The sequence below is a fragment of the Hippopotamus amphibius genome, chromosome 3, assembly GCF_030028045.1.
Source record: "Hippopotamus amphibius kiboko isolate mHipAmp2 chromosome 3, mHipAmp2.hap2, whole genome shotgun sequence".
Lineage (NCBI taxonomy): Eukaryota > Metazoa > Chordata > Mammalia > Artiodactyla > Hippopotamidae > Hippopotamus > Hippopotamus amphibius.
The window spans coordinates 198,328,216-198,343,385 of record NC_080188.1 but is presented as its reverse complement, the minus strand read 5'-3'; the positions used below and the strand labels follow the sequence as shown (position 1 = coordinate 198,343,385).

The following is a 15,170-nucleotide window of genomic DNA, read 5'->3' as shown; positions in this document are numbered from 1 at the left end:
AGCAGCCCTAGAATAAATAGCTGGCGATAAAATCTAATTTCAGCCAAGCATCTCGGGAATGTGTGGACCGCTTCCACGCCCCTCTGTGCCCCAGGGGGACAGCTGAGGCCCTGGGTCACGCCCCCACCCCCGTGGCAGCAGCAGAGCCCCGCCCCCAGAGGCATTCTGATGGGAGAGTCAGGAGGGCTGGCCAAGCCCCACCTGGGCTTCCTGGGCGCGGGGGGGGGGGGGGGGGGGGGGCGGGGGGGGCAGGGCGGGGGCGGGGCAGAGGCAGCTCTGGAGGGAGGGGATGGTGGCCCCTTTGCACGTGTCCTTCAGAGTCTGCCCTCCCCCTCCCCCATCCTCCACTTCACAGCCCAACTCTGGGCTCCCGGCCTGCCCTGCACACCTGCTCCCACCCTCCCTCCCCGTGCCTTTTGCACAATGGCCACGCCCTCCCTGGAATGCTCTCTGTCCAACCCAGGCCAGAGGGTGGTCAGGCCGGGCCGTGGAGCACACCCCCTCTACGGTCTGGGCCCCAGACCGTTGGGCTAAAAATGGTCCCAGGATCACAGGTCTGGGGGCTTCAAGCTGTGCGCCACGGGCAGAGGGCCCCGCGGGGAGCAGGGGGTCCTTGGCTAACCCCGTCACCAGGGCCGACGGCTCTATTGATTGGTCTTGCTTTGAACGAAGGGGTCAGTAGAGCTACATGTGAAGTGGGAAACAAGTTCTCGAACCCGGGGTGTGCAGAGGGTCCCGGGGGGAGACCGGAGTGGGACCCAGGCTTGGCCCTGCCTCCTGGCCTGACTCCTCCCTGCGGGCCCCCCCCCCCCGGCCCTGCCCCAGGCTCACCGCGGGCCACCTGAATGGTGCCCCCGGCGGCGCGCCGTGGGGCAGCTTCCTGTGTCCCGTGGTCACGCGCCCAGAGCCTGTCCTCTTTGAGACCTGCCATGACTGCCCCCTGCCCGCAGGACAGTCCGTCTTACCCTGGCACTTGAGGGCCCGTGGGTGAGCCGCCCCCAACGCCAAACACATCTTCTGTGGGTTCCACGCTGTCCCCACAGGCGTCGCTGACTGTTTCTGGAAAGGGGCAGATAGGAAGTAGGTTGGGCTTTGTAGGTGGCAGAAGGTCCTGCTGCGTATTCTTCTTTGTTTTGCAATCTTTTAAGCACGAGCGGGCCGGTCCCCGCCTGTGGGCTGTAGCTGGCAGGTCCCGGCCCCACACACCTGCCTGGCAGAGCCGCTCTTTGTTTCTTACACAGCTTCTTTGCCTTTCTAAGAATTCTCTCCCTTGTGAGTGAATGAGCCAATGAATGGAAAGAAAAAAGTAACTGGACAAGTATTCAGCCCCACCTGACCCGCTGGCGGGCAGTGTGTCCGATTCCTCCTTTCTTCTGTGGGACCTTCTCTCCCAGGCTGGGCGGCTGACACGGCCCAGGCCCAGCTGGGGGTGGGGGGCAGGAATCGGAGCTCTCCCTCCTCAGTGGTGCCTTCTGCCCCCAGGTGCCACACCACCGCAGCCATGCCGGAAGTGTAAGTACTCCCCCTCCCCCAGCACCCCCCCCCCACCACCGGGGTCTGGGAGGGCACGGCTGCAGATGTCCCTGAAGCAGTTCCCCGGGGGGAGACCAGATGCTCAAGCAGGGACAGTCCCGAGTGCAGGGGTCCCTGGGGCCACACGTCCTCCCAGGCTTTGAGCAGAACCGGCTCGCAGCTTGTCGCGGGAAGACCCTCTAGGCCTACGTCTCAGGGCTTGTCTGCACTGATCCAGTCGGCAGACCACAAGCCCAGGCCACGATGTGACAGTACCCCGTAGACGAGCGGAGCTTGGGGAGGTCCCTGTGCACCAGGGAGGGAAGCTTTCACAGCCCCGGACCCCACTTGAGGCCTGATGCTCCCCGGCGTACGGTGGCTGGTGTAGCCCACAGGGCCTGAGGGTTTCTGTCCTATTCTGCTGGGCCTCGAACTGACCCCCTGCGTGATGCCTGCTTTCCTTCTGGTGCGCTGTCACCGCGGCCCCGCCCCGCCCGTCTGCACGGTCTGCTGTGGCCCGGATGCCGTGCACTGTCCACGCGCACTCTGTCTTCTGCTCTCCCCTCCTCGGCCCCACCCCCGCCCTCCTGTGATGGGTGCCTGCAGCGAGGTGAGTGAGGCTTCGGGGATCTCTGTCCCAGTTAAGTCTTCAGAAAGGTGACGGCGGGGTGGAGCACCTGAGGAGAGAGAGCTTGGGTCAAGGCCGGGGGAGGGGTGCCAGTGGCTGAGCAAACTCCCAGGAGAAGAGAAACCTTGGGGGACGATTCTGGACACGGGGCTCCTCAGGTCCAGGGAGGGGAGCCCTAGTGCCGACGTCCCTGGAAGGTGGTCCTGGGGCTGGGAGCAGGCAGAGGCAGTGCGACTGCCCCCCTGCTGGCCGCCAAGCAGTCCTCTCACCGGCTCTGGGAGCGCCTCCAGCCCTGGGGGCCGTGCTGCCCTTTCAGAGCCGCGCTGAAGGGTGGGAGGGGCTCGACCTTGGGTTATTCCACCCCTGCCCCATAACCAGACATTGAGGGAGAAGCAAGAGGGTCCTTGACCCCCTCAGGTCTTAGACAGCCCCGTCCTCGATGCAGCCTGGGTCTCTTCAGGCTGCTGAGGACACCGCCTGTGTCCCGCCTGGGGTGGGGACCGCAGCGGGGGAGCTGTGGACCCGGCGGGCACGGAGGGCGGGGACGCTGGGCGGCGCGTCTCAGCCAGAATCAGATAGGCTGGTTGTCAACCGTCGCGTGAATCGCCAAGTTCCACTGAGGCGCACGTGAAAGCGAGTCCCGGGTGAGTGGCGGTCACCGAGGCGGCCCCAAAGCTCCCCGTGGTGGGGAGACGGTGCGGCAAGGACACATTTTCGCGGGCGCACGGCAGTGTGAGCCGCGGCTGGAGGCGACCGTAGCAACAGGCCATCCCCTCGCAACGACGCTGACCGGACAGGCAGCAGGACCCTAGGCTTTCGGAGAAGAGACAGACCATCCCAAACGGCTGGATTAGGAGCACATTCCAGGCACTAACGCCCGTTGGCTTCCTCCCCCCGGGACTGCTCAAAGCCGGGCGCTTCTACGTCACGCGCGAGAGCCACAGGCCGGACCTGCAGGGGCCTCCGCACAGCCCTGCGGGGGGGCCTCCAGGAGGAGACGGAGCAGCCCCCTCCCCGGCGGACGCTGCCGCGCGGCCGAGACCAAAGAGCACATGATCAGTCAGCAAGAGCTGTCGAGGATTTTTAATCAGAAAAGAAAATCCTGCTGTCACATCTGAGCACAAGCTGTACGGATGGGGCTGACATCTAGGAAGGTGTTGACGTCTAAAGACAGAAGCTTCCTCGTTGAGGGAACGCACGCCTTGTTTCTCTGATGTGATGCAACACGGCCACCCGGGGGGGGCCAAGCCCCGCGCCTCAACCACGCTGCTCAAGCCCGGTGCCCACCCACGACCTCATTCTGTGCACGGGTCACGTGGGGCTCGGCATCCTGATTCACAGATGAGGGAAGGGTGCTGAGGACACAGCCCGTGACCCACACAGGGTCTTGCAGAATTCAGTCCCCCGGGCGGGGAGCTGAGTCTCTGAATCTGAGGCCTGAAATCACAATATGAGCTTTTAAGGGACCCTGAGGTGAGGATTCTGGGTAAGGATGGTGACCAGCCGGCACTCCCCCTGGCCTGGTCCAGACTTCCGGTTCCGTAGCCTCCACTTCACCCCTCTCTCCTCCTCCTTCTCCTCAGAGAAAACCCAAGATCACTGCCTCCCGCAAACTCCTGCTGAAGGTGAGCGGAGTCCTGGCTCTGGAGGGATGTGCGGGGAGGCAGAAGGGTGCAGTGCACCTCTGGTGGGGTAGGGTCGTGGGAGGTCAAAGGGGGGGGGAGGGAGAGGAGATTCAGGAGGAGGAGGCAGAGGCAGCTGGGCTGCCCGTGGTCAGAGGTGGGAACCTGGAACTCTGGTCCTGGCACCTGGCGGGGGCCTGGCACCTGGTGGGGGCCTGGCAGCAGGCGGGACCAGCTTCAGGGTGGGACCCCCTGGTGGGGGCAGACGGCTTGCTTTACTTTGGTAAGAGTTTCTCTCTTAGGAGCTCTGGGGCCCAAAAAGATGAGAAATGGTGAGAGGAAGACTGAAGGACAGTAAGGTCCAGGGGCCGAAAGCGCGTGTGGTCGCGTGTGGCCACCCAGGGTGTGGTCTCCCGTGGCCGCGCGCACTCGCGCACTTGCGCCCTTGGCGGCTGGCCCGTCCGCGGGCGCCGGGGCGGCCTGGCCTGGGCCTCCCGCGCGCGGAGCCGGAGCCGCCGTGCCCTCGGCCGCGATGCCGGGCGGGGGCGCGGGCCCTGCTCACCCGGCTCTGCGCCGCGCAGAGCCTGATGCTGGCCAAGGCCAAGGAGTGCTGGGAGCAGGAGCACCAGGCGCGCGAGGCCGAGAAGACGCGCTACCTGGCCGAGCGCATCCCCGCGCTGCAGACCCGGGGCCTGTCGCTCAGCGCCCTGCAGGTGAGCGGGGGCGGGCCCCCAGGACCCGGCTCGAAGCGCTGCCCTGCCCAGGCGGCTCCCCCCTTGCCTGGTCTCACTAACCTGCACCGCCCGGGTCCCCCGTTACAGGCGGGAGGGGAGCCTCAGGAGGGGGAGGGGCTGGCCTGGGGCGGGGCCGCGCAGGGGACGGGGGCGTGTGCCCGGCCAGCGCGGCGGTGGGCGGCGCTTGGGAGGCCCCCTTTCTCCAGACTGGCCCGGGCTCCCCCTGCAGAGAGGCCTTTCGTGTTTCTATGACACGGATGAGAGTTTAATCGCCAGTGACTGCAGAGTAAAGGGAACGGAAGGAGAGAGAGGTCTGCTCTGACTCAGGGGTTATGTCCTGACAAACCCACCGTCAGGGGAAATTAGAGTTTGGAAGCGCATGGTCTACACCTCACCCACCGCGCATCACAGCGCGTCACCGCGCAGCCGGCTCAGCCTCGCCGCGTGCAGGGCACTCGCGGGAGCCGGCAGCTGGGCGAAATCAGGGGGCACAAAGCCTGTTCTGTAGTAAAGACCGAGCATCTCGTGTGACCTGCTGGCAGTGAAGAAGAGCGCGGTTCTCAGCGTGTCGGAGGGTCGCCCGCGCGGTCGCGGGGCCGCCCGGGAGCTGGGGCGCACGGCCCAGCACCACCCGTCACCAGCCTGGGAAGGACCAGAATCCCAAACTCCGGGCAGGGTTTCCACTGAACGTGCGTCACCGTCATTTGTCAGGGCCCATCTGTGAACCAAGACGTCACCAAGGTTCCTCCAGGTGGCAGCATCACTAATCATGCTTATGTTATTATTATTATTTTGTTTTTTTACTTTTTCTTAAATTTTTTTTTAATTTTTTTTATAGTTGTGGCACACGGGCTTAGTTGCTCCATGGCATGTGGAATCTTCCCAGGGCAGGGCTCGAACCCGTGTCCCCTGCATTGGCAGGCGGATTCTTTACCACTGCGCCACCTAGGAAGTCCCTTATGTTATTATTTTTGCTTGAGACATAATTTTCAAAATTTCTACAAGCACCTTATATTCTTTATATCATAAGAAAAGGTTTTAGCAATAACAAGTATGTTCCGAAAGGAAAACAAAGGGCTTCCACTCAGAGCAAAGGGGTCCACCAGCCCCTTCCAGAACCCCGGCCTCGCCAAGGCGGGGAGAGGCCCGGCACCGGGCCGGGAGGGAGAAGGGGGAGGCGGGGGCGGAGCGGCCCCCTGGTCTCCCTTCCTGACTCCCCTGCTTCCCCAGGACCTGTGCCGGGACCTGCACGCCAAGGTGGAGGTGGTGGATGAGGAGAGATACGACATTGAGGCCAAATGCCTGCACAACACCAGGGAGGTGAGACGGGGCGGGGAGGATGCACAGCTGGAGCCGGCCGGGTGGGTGGGAGGGGGCGGTGTCTGGGCAGGTGGGGTGGGCACTGACGAGGCAGCTGTGGACCACGGCAGGGCCTGGGGAGGGGCACTTGGGGAGCTCTCGTCCCTGCACTCCACTGCCAGGGCTGCAGATGGGCAGAGAGAGGATGATGCTTTTCACACAGATGAAACGCACAGACTTCCTCCAACCTGTCAGGAGGGCCCTTCGGGGAAAGAGAAGCCGCCCGTTTATGCACCCCTGCACATCATCGTAGCTTGTTAATAACACCTTGCCTCGCGAACGGCTCTCACCTGCGTTGTACCTTTGATCCTCCCTGCTCGCTTGTGGACGAAGCGGGTGCTTTTATCTGCACGTGACAGATGAGGACACTGAGGTTCAGAGAAGCTGAGAAACTTGGCCCAGGTCACACAGCGGTGGTCCTGGGATCGGCCTGTCTCTGACCTCGACTCCAGGGCTCAGGGCTCCCCCGGCATGGGGCGCGGGGCATCCGTTCCCCCCAGACCCGGCTCTAAGGGGGTGGGTGGGATGCGGAGGGACAGGGCTCTGCAGTGGCAGCGTCCGGCACCTGCTCAAGTGGAGGAGGGTGAGGAGGGCCCGGAGCTTCTTCCCTCCTTCCCACGTCTCCCCAGCAGGAATGATGGTCTGTGGGGTCACGGATCTCCCCTGAATTCCCTCCTGAGGTTGCAACCTGGAAACCTCCCAGGGGCCTCGGACTTGCCGGACCAGGGCTGTGTCTTCAGTGAGCTGCTCTGAAGACTCACTGGGAGGGGGCTGGTTAGAAGCGGGAATGAGAGGAAGTGGCCCCCCCACTCCAAACAGGGCTTCCGAACCACACTGCTGCCCCTTCCCTCCACGGCCGCCGCAGCTGCCATGGCTAAAGGCCTTCCCTGTCCGAGTCCTACTCACCCCTGTCCCACAGACTGGCATAGCACAGAGGTGTCTGTTTGCAAGGTGATGGTGGGTCTGGGTGTTCCCGAGGGCCTGGCCTGGAGCCGGGAGCCCTGAAATGTCCCATCCCCGCAGATCAAGGACCTGAAGCTCAAGGTGATGGACCTTCGTGGGAAGTTCAAGCGCCCCCCTCTGCGGCGAGTCCGCGTCTCGGCCGACGCCATGCTGCGTGCCCTGCTGGGCTCCAAGCACAAGGTGTCCATGGACCTGCGTGCCAACCTCAAGTCTGTGAAGAAGGAGGACACAGAGAAGGTGGGCCCCCGACCTCACCCCACGCAGCCCTGGCCGGCCCTGCAGCCCCCGTGGGAGCCCTGCCAGCCGGCGGAATGTTCCAGAACCCCTGGGAGGCCAGGGGAGGCCTCACCACCCTGTCCTGGGGGAAGGAGGGCTGGGGATGTTCCGCCTTTCAGGGGAGGCTGATGTCCCATCACCCAGCTTCTCCCGCATGGGAAGGGCCCGGCGCTAAGCGTCCTGCGTGTGGCCGCCCGCAGGAGCGGCCCGTGGAGGTGGGCGACTGGAGGAAGAACGTGGAGGCCATGTCTGGGATGGAGGGCCGCAAGAAGATGTTCGACGCCGCCAAGTCCCCAACCACCCAGTAGAAGGTACCCAGAGCCAGCTCCCTGCTCCCAGACCCAGCCGTCCAGAGGGCAGGTGGCTGGCGGGCTGGGCCAGGGGTCTGGGAAGAGGAGCCCTGGGACGGGCTCGGTCCCGGTCCCCGGAGGCTGTGGGCACATCGCGCCGTCCTCGGGGCCCTTTGCTCCCTCACCTGCAGCGTGGGGGCTGCGTCAGCTGTGTGGGCCTCCAGGCGTGGGCCCGGCACCACCTGGGGTACAGATGATCTGGCCCCTCCCAGGCCTGCTGGGTCCCAGACTCTGGGGTGGGACCAGCCCCTGGGTGGCTCTGATGTGAGAGCTTGAACCCCTGGACTCCATGACCCCCAGGGCCTTCCAGCTGTGACTTTCCGAAAGTCTAAAGCACTTTTAACTGCCTCCTGGGGGAGCCTGTAAAGTGCCCAGCACTGGTCTGGGGGCTTCCATTCAGAGGAGACAAGGCCACCCACTCTCCGAGGAAGCTGCTGAAGAGAGCAGCAAAGTGAGGCCACGTGAAGCCCCCCGGGACGTGCTGAGGGCACGTGCAGCAGGGCAGGCTTGGTCCGAGAGCCCAGTCAGCCTGAGAGGCCTCCTGGGGGGCGCGCTCTCCAAGGATGCCGTGGGGCTGCGGACGCAGGGGAGCGTGTCAGGGCGGATGGTGCAGCAGCGCTCAGAGGGGGGGATTAGCCAGACGTGGGAGGATGCGCAGGCCAGCCAGGGCGAGGAGCCCCGTGGGAGGGGATGCTGGGGCCCCAGGCTGAGAGCTGCGGCTCGTAGGAGCCCCCGTGGACAGCCGTCCAGCCTGGGTGCCGGGGTGAGAAGGCTGGCAACTGAGGGCTGCTGCCTCTCTGTCCACAGGTGCTCCGGGCACCCTGCCCTCTCCCTCCTCCCCACCCGCCCGCCCAGCTCTCAGCATCGCCCTGCACCGCAGAGCACCTCACCCTGCTTCCACGTCTCCCCCCAGCCTGAGCGCCCTCCAGGACTGGGACTCCAGATGCCAGAGGAGGAATGGCAGCGTCTGAAGACCTCGCCTGGCTGGTGGGTGGGCTCCCTGGGGCTCCCGGCCGCGTGGCGCAGCCACTCTGCATGTCGAGCGCCCGCGGGCGTCACAGCCTCTCTATTAAAACCAGTGTCCTGGTCCTTTTTGCAGCTCTGCCTGTGAGCACCCGGGAGAGGGGGAGGCAGGGAGCCTGTGAGGGAGGCTATGCTGGGCTGCAGGCAGGAGCTCGGGTCAGCGTGGAGGGGCCCCTGCCGAGGTCCCCCGGTCCCCCTTCTGCCCGGTCCGGTGACACCACACAGCACATCCTCACGCCAGGGTGCTCAGCTCAGCGCAGCCTGACCTCCAGCTGTCAAGACGTCCCTCCATTCCCAGCCCTTGGTCCTGCTGCTCTCACAGGGCCGTTCTCCCGGCTCCCCTCCCCCCGGTGTCCTGGTGTTCCTGGCTGTCGGGGCTGAGCGGTCAGGTCAGGGTCCTGCCCGGCACCTGGCCCAGCCAGGGGGACGCCCTGCAGTTCCACGCCTGGCCACCAGGAGGCTCCTTGCGCACGCCTGCCCTGGGCTCCGCCGTCCGGTCCTGCGCCGGCCCTGTCCACCTGCATCCGCTCTCTCAACTGTCTTGCCTTCACACTCCTGACGGGCCATGTCCCCCGTCTGATTCTGCCCCAAGGTGGTCCAGTCGGTGGTCTGTCCTGTAGGTCAGGTCCTTTCTCCATCCCACTCACATCTGGGTGATGTCAGCCTGGTGAGGGGTGCAAGGCTGGGGGTGGAAGGGGGGGTCTGGGGGCACCCCGCACACGGAGGACAGTGGCTCCTGTGAAGCAGAGGCCAACATCTGGGCCAGGGCGGGCCTGGCTTTTCCAGTCAGTGTCACATGACTGCCGAGATATGCCCACGAGGAAGTGGCTGGTCCCCGGCCTGGCCTTTGGCTTTCTGGCCTCCCAGCACTGGTCCCAGGAGAGGCTGGGCTGTGTGACGAGCCCTCCACCTGCCTGTGAGTCCCTGTTCTGCCCTCTGCTCCCAGTGTGTTATCTGCCACGAATGCCAGAAGCTGGGAGCAAAGTGCAGGACCAGGGGCCCCCGGGGCAGGGTCTGGCTCCCGGCCGCACAGCCCGCCAGCCCCTGAGGGACCAGCACCCCGGGATGTGTTGGGGGAAGAGCACTCTGCCCGGGGTCCTTGCTGCATACAGCTCAGTGGGCAGAAAGCAGACATGCTCGAAGAAAACAGCGCCTACCATACACGGAAACTCTTAGGCACAGACACACCCAGACACACACACACACACACACACACACACACACACACACAGCTTGAGAGCCCAGCGGGGCTGGCCCAGGCCACAGAGCACGGGTTGGGCTTGGCACTCAGGCAGCCACACACCCCTTCTCCACCCCACAGGCCCCTTCAGCCGGTCTGCGTCCGGCGTGTGGTCTCCACGCTCTGCCTCCTCTCAGCCCTGGGAGAGCCAGGCCTGAGCTGCAAAGGTGGCGTGCGGCTCCGCCGGCCGGCTGCCCACCTGGACCAGGCACCCTGGGGCCCCCACCCCGCCCTGCACATTCGGGCCTGACTCAGAGCAAACGCTTGGTGCAGAGAGCCTGTGGCAGGAGGGCCCTCGGGGAGGGACGCCAGGCCCACTCAAAGGTCTCCGGGAGGACGTCTGGTCCCTACTGCCTCCTAGCAGGCCAGACACAGGCACCCCCTGCCATGTGCTGGTGCCCTGAGTGGTTACGGCCGGAGGCTCTGTCCTAGGGCTCTTCAGGGAGGCAGGGGGAAGGGCTGGCCTGGCTGTGACCACAGCAGGGCCTGGGTGGGAGGCATGGTCTCTGGAGAGAAAGAGCCACAATTCCACCCGGTCCCTACTGACCATGGAGGGATCCGGCCCGGACATGAGCAGAGCAGAGCCTGGAGCTGGGCCTCCCACGGAAGACCAGCGGCCACAGCACTTACTCCCACGCCAGGCACTGCTCTCTGCACCTTAATTAACTCATCAAACCTTCACGACACCCCGTGAGAAAGGGACCGCCACCACTCCCATCTTATAGATGGGAGCAGTGAGGCACAGAGAGGTTAACACCTTCCCCTGGTCTCGCAGCTAGTGAATGAGTGGCCAGGATTGAACTCAGCGGGTCTGTTAGAGCCCAGACTCTTAGTTATGACTTAATAACACGCCTTATCAGAACTGCAGCATCACATTCTCACAGAAACCTCAGAACTAGATACTGTTATTTCAGATTCATTCACGTATGAGATGGCGATGTAGAGAACTGAAGTCATTCACCACAAGTCACAGGGTGTGACAGCTGCGGGCTGGGACCTGGGACCTGGGGCAGCCTGCCTTGGGGAGCGGTCCCCCTTTCCTGGGATCAGACTTGCCTCAACAGAGCCCGAGCTGTAACTTTCCGGAAGGGACGTGGCCGAGACCAAGGGCAGTGCACACGCACCTTGGGTTCGCCTGGCCCCACAGAGGGGGAAACACTCAAATGAGATGCAAATGCACCCAGACGGGCAAAGGGGACACGTCCTCCAACAGCAGGGACACAGCAGCTGGAGGGGGCCTGGTGCTCCTGCCTCCCTGGAAGGAACAAGCAGGGCAGAACGCCCCCTGCTGCGTCCCTGCCTGCCCCAGAGCCTCAGGAGGCCCGCCGCCCCCAGACCTCCATCTCCACGGGGCAGGAGGCCGAGCCCGCCGTCTGTCTGGGGCCTGGCTCGCAGCAGGATGGTCAGGGCAGGCCCGGGCTCAGGGTCGCAGGGACCAAAATGTCCCGCCCAGGAGGGAGCCCGTTAAACATTAGCCCCAGTGGCCCCCCACGAAGTGAGTCAGGCTCCCCGCAGGGCTGCGGGCTGGCCAGCTTCGTCCCAGATGGGTGACCACGCCGCCAAAGCCTGGGACAGGCCGCTGGGACCTCTGCTGACCCCAGCGGGGCCGCCTCCTCAACGCTCGGCAGAGCAGGCCGCGGGCCTCCGCTGGACGGACGGGGCGGGCCCTCTACTCGCGGGACACACCCCCAGAGGGTCCCCGAGGCCGCGGCGGAGCAGCGCAGGCCCACGCCTGCCCACGGCTCCGACACACGGGGCTGCAGCTGGCGTCTGGAGGCCCAGAGAGGGACAGGGACTTGATCAAGGTCACAGGTCTAACCAGGGGGACAGAGCGGGGCCCTGGCCTCCCCAGAGGCGGGCAGAGCTCTGGGCTCCCGGCCGGAGGCAGAGGCCCGGGGGCCTGAGCGGGTGGCCCAGCACTGCCTGGCTGCCTGGCTGGCACAGGCTGGGAGAGCCCTGCCCTCGGCTCTGGGCTCAGGAGAGAAGTACAGCCTCGGCCGGGTGCCAGCGCAGGTGTTCCAACCCAGGAGCCCCGGGAGGAGTGTGTGTGTGTGTGTGTGTGTGTGTGTGTGCGCGCGCGCGCGTGCGTGCGTGAGCTCGTTGCCGTCCACTGGAAGGGCTGAGCCTGGTGCGTGTGCCTGCGTGCGTGTGCCCGTGTGCGTGTGCCCGCGTGCGTGTGCCCGTGAGGGCGGTAGCTTGCCTGCTCTTGAGGGTGATGGACGCCCACGTGGCCCTCACGTTAGAACTTTCCAGATGCACTTCTCCTGCTTGGGTCTCTGTGACCCGACCTTCCACTGCTCCACTGCTCCACTGCCCGCTGAGGAAGCCGGGCCACTGCAGTGAAGTTTCCATAAAACTACACATATTTGGTGAAAAGGGCTCTCCTTTGTTCAAGTATGCATGCCTTAATTTTATTATTTTAGTGCCAAAATACCGTTCACTTATGGGGTGGGAGCACAGGAGGTGGTGAGTGTTGTCTTTTAATGTTCTTACTTCAAAAAACAAAATGGTGGACGCCCCCACCGTTAGCGGTTAAGATCCTGGCTTCCGCCGCAGTGGGAGCGAGTTCCGTCCCTGGTCCGGGAACCAAGATGCCGCGTGCCTTGGGGCATGGCCAAGAAATTAAAAAAATAAATAAATGGTTAAGAACCCCACGAAAACCACAAAACCAAAACCAAAATGGTGGCCACAGCATTTGAGTTTTCATATTTCAAAAAGTGTTATTAATTTGTGAAAACCCAGAGCCAGGAGACCACCGCCCTGGAGGCTTTAGGGTGTGGGTCTTACCTCCCAGCGGGAGTGGGACTGACACGTCAGGCTGTGGCTTTCCACCCCGCCGGCCTGGGGCCGGGGATGCCCCGGTCACCACTCCGGCCTCTCTGGGGAAAAAGAACCTGCCTTACGTGGTGTGTAGACAGCGGCTGGGGGCCGGAGATTCCAGAGCCTGACGTCTTCCTTGCGCGGGGAAGAGAGGGGGGCTCCGTCCTCCCACCGGCTGGGGAGTCTTGAAAACTCCTGTCCTGGACCAGGGGATTCCCGGGGTGGCAAGCCCTGTTTCCCTGGACTCTCCCCAGGGGAAGTGGTCAGCACGCACAGCTGTTCACCTAGGCACCGCGTACGGACTGACACGGGGACCACCCCTGCACCAACCACTCAGGTTAAGCACTAGGGAACTGAAATTCACCACCTTGCAGTAACCGATAGCAGAAAATAATCTGAAAGTAAGTAAATAAATAATTATTTAAGTACATATGTATCACTGAATCACTTTGCTGCACACCTGAAACTAACACGATATTGTAAGTCAACTATATACTGCAATTTAAAAAAAGAAGTAGGCTGCTGCAAACGCTTTTGACGCCCATGTGCGCCCCTCTCCAACCTTAACCCTTCCTCCCCACAAAGGTAAACCTGATCCTCAGTTTTGCCTGTTTTATTTCCTTGGTTCTTTGTATAACGTTGCTATGTTACTACGTGCTTCTGGCTCCTGAAACAATGTACTGCATGTTTTTGTTAACCTGACATAAATGCACCCTTACTTGCTTTGAAGTTCATTAGAGGTGAAGATTGTAAAACTCACTCCTGGGAAAGAATGAGATGATGAAATACCACCATGTACTCGCCCATTTTCCTGTGACTAGACCTCTGGGTGATTTCTGGAGTTTCCCTACTATCACCAGTGCGGCTCTGAGGGTCCTGAGCGCCTGCTGCCGCTCACGGTCAAGGTGCCGGGCCACAGGCACTCGCTGGGTTGCACGTACGCTTCCACAGCAACGGACCATCAGGGTGACCAGGTCCTGAGGAAGAAGGGTCCCGCATGCCGAGAGCCCCCGACCCAGTCTCCTGGGTGGCACGGAGGGGATCTCGGGCTGTCTGGGGTTTCCTGTTCTCCGTCCCAGAGAAACTTAGTGCAAATCTCCAAACCTACGACACTAAGTGCTTCTGTGAACACCGGGGTGACTGAGACACTCCTGCTCTCCCCAAGACACTCGGGGTGTTGGAACACACCACCCCTCACACCACCCGTGCGCTCCTGAGTCCCCTTCTCCAGCCTGCCTGCTCACCCTCGGGTGCCACTGAAAATGCAGGCCAGGCTGTGTCCCGAGCTCCGGCCCCAACGTCCGGCCACCCACTGGACAGCTCCCTGGCTGCACCACCCAATGGTGGAGGCCAGGGATGTTGCGGACGCCTCCCACGGTGCAGACAGCCCCGCCAAGAACTCTCAGGCCCAAATCCCGGCATCCAGGGGCCTGGGTTACCGCCGCTTCCTTGTTCTCTTTCCCCGGAAGAGCCAGTGGCCCAGGGCCACCTTGGCCTCTGCAGGGCCCTGGCCAGCTCTTGCACTGCTCACCCCAGGGCCACCAACGCTCCCCCACAGCTCATTTGATCCCCACAACCCGGAAGGAAGCTGGGCAAAGTGCCAATCTTTCCGCTACACAGTCGGGGAGACGGGAGATGTGCCCCAAGTCACATGCCTCATACGCGCCAGAGCCCAAAGCCCCACTCCAGGCTCCCAGCCCAGCCAGCATTCCTCCAGCCTCGATCCTCACCTTCTCCGGCCAAGAAGGAAGGCTCCCTGGAGGAGGGGGCGTTTGGGGAGGGAGATGCCTTAGCCGGCTAGCTGTGTGTGTGCCGCCTCCTGCTGAGCAGCTGGCTTGCCCTTCACAGGCCGCTCTCAGAGCCGGAGGGCACCGTGGAGACCACCAGCCCTGGATCAGTGCCGCAGGGAGGCCAGGCTGGCCGCGAGACCCAGCAGGATCCACGCTGTCAGTGCCGGCTCCCCGCCCCCATCTTCTCCGTCTGGTGCCTGCGGCTGCACCTCATTCCTCTCTGAGCGGGAACCACCGCCGCTGACCCTGCAGTTCCGATAGGCGGGGAAGATAAGATTCTCCGGCTCCGCGACTGGCCCTCCCTGGTCGCCGCCCCACACACCCCGGGAGGAGGGCTCCTGGGCGGGCGGCGGGCGGCACCCGGATGCGCACCTGAAGGGAGCCAGGCGACGCCCCCCTCGCTCCAGCGCCCGTTCCCTGTTCGCCGCTGCCTTCCGGGGAGAGCCGGGCGGCCTCCGCCTGGTTGCGCGCCCGGCGCCCCAGCCCAACGTCCAGACGAGCGGGCACCCCAGGGTGCCTGCGGCGCTCGCGTGTGCAGAGCGGAGCCCAGGCGCTCCTTTCGGCAGGGGCGGGCTCTGCACCCGGCGCGCCTGCAGCTTTGCGCGCGGGGCCGGGGCTCGGGGCCGGGGGCCGGGGGCCGGGGGCCGGGGCCGGGAGGGCGCCCCCGAGCCCGGCCGCGCGCCGCCCCCACCTGCCCGCCCGCTTCCCGTCGGGGCTTCTCGGGGCCCGACGCCGGGTCCCGGGCGCGGGCCGCGGCACCTGTGGAAGGGGCGGCCTGGGCCCGGGCAGGAAGGCGCCGCCCCCGCCCCGCCCCGCCCCGCCCCGCCCCGCGCGGCCCCGGCGTCCGGCCGGC

The 15,170-nt window shown here is 64.3% G+C and overlaps 1 protein-coding gene and 1 long non-coding RNA gene across 3 annotated transcripts; one reads left to right on the top strand and one right to left on the bottom strand.

Moving 5' to 3' along the window:
* The first annotated feature begins 3,717 nt into the window (after window positions 1-3,717).
* Window positions 3,718-8,494, top strand: TNNI1 (troponin I1, slow skeletal type). The gene is made up of 6 exons (XM_057729386.1): window positions 3,718-3,765; window positions 4,344-4,475; window positions 5,727-5,816; window positions 6,879-7,055; window positions 7,295-7,405; window positions 8,252-8,494. The coding sequence occupies exons 2-5, from the start codon at window positions 4,350-4,352 to the stop codon at window positions 7,400-7,402; spliced, it is 501 nt and encodes a 166-aa protein (XP_057585369.1). The 5' UTR covers window positions 3,718-3,765; window positions 4,344-4,349; the 3' UTR covers window positions 7,403-7,405; window positions 8,252-8,494.
* Window positions 8,495-11,851: 3,357 nt separating this feature from the next.
* Window positions 11,852-15,113, bottom strand: LOC130848932 (uncharacterized). 2 transcript variants are annotated; one of them, XR_009052632.1, is made up of 4 exons: window positions 14,690-15,113; window positions 14,258-14,563; window positions 12,495-12,922; window positions 11,852-12,309 (listed from the first exon to the last, which is right to left on the bottom strand). It is a non-coding gene; the product is annotated as an uncharacterized LOC130848932 (long non-coding RNA). The 2 variants fall into 2 exon arrangements; XR_009052631.1 differs by having other exon boundaries at window positions 11,852-12,922; window positions 14,690-15,105.
* Window positions 15,114-15,170: the final 57 nt, after the last annotated feature.

Excerpts from the sequence above, each read along its gene's own strand:
- TNNI1 (XM_057729386.1), top strand. The coding sequence starts at position 4,350 with ATGCTGGCCAAGGCCAAGGAGTGCTGGGAGCAGGAGCACCAGGCGCGC. Across the intron at positions 5,817-6,878 it reads GCCTGCACAACACCAGGGAG|ATCAAGGACCTGAAGCTCAA; the intron begins GTGAGACGGGGC and ends CCATCCCCGCAG. Across the intron at positions 7,056-7,294 it reads AGAAGGAGGACACAGAGAAG|GAGCGGCCCGTGGAGGTGGG; the intron begins GTGGGCCCCCGA and ends GGCCGCCCGCAG.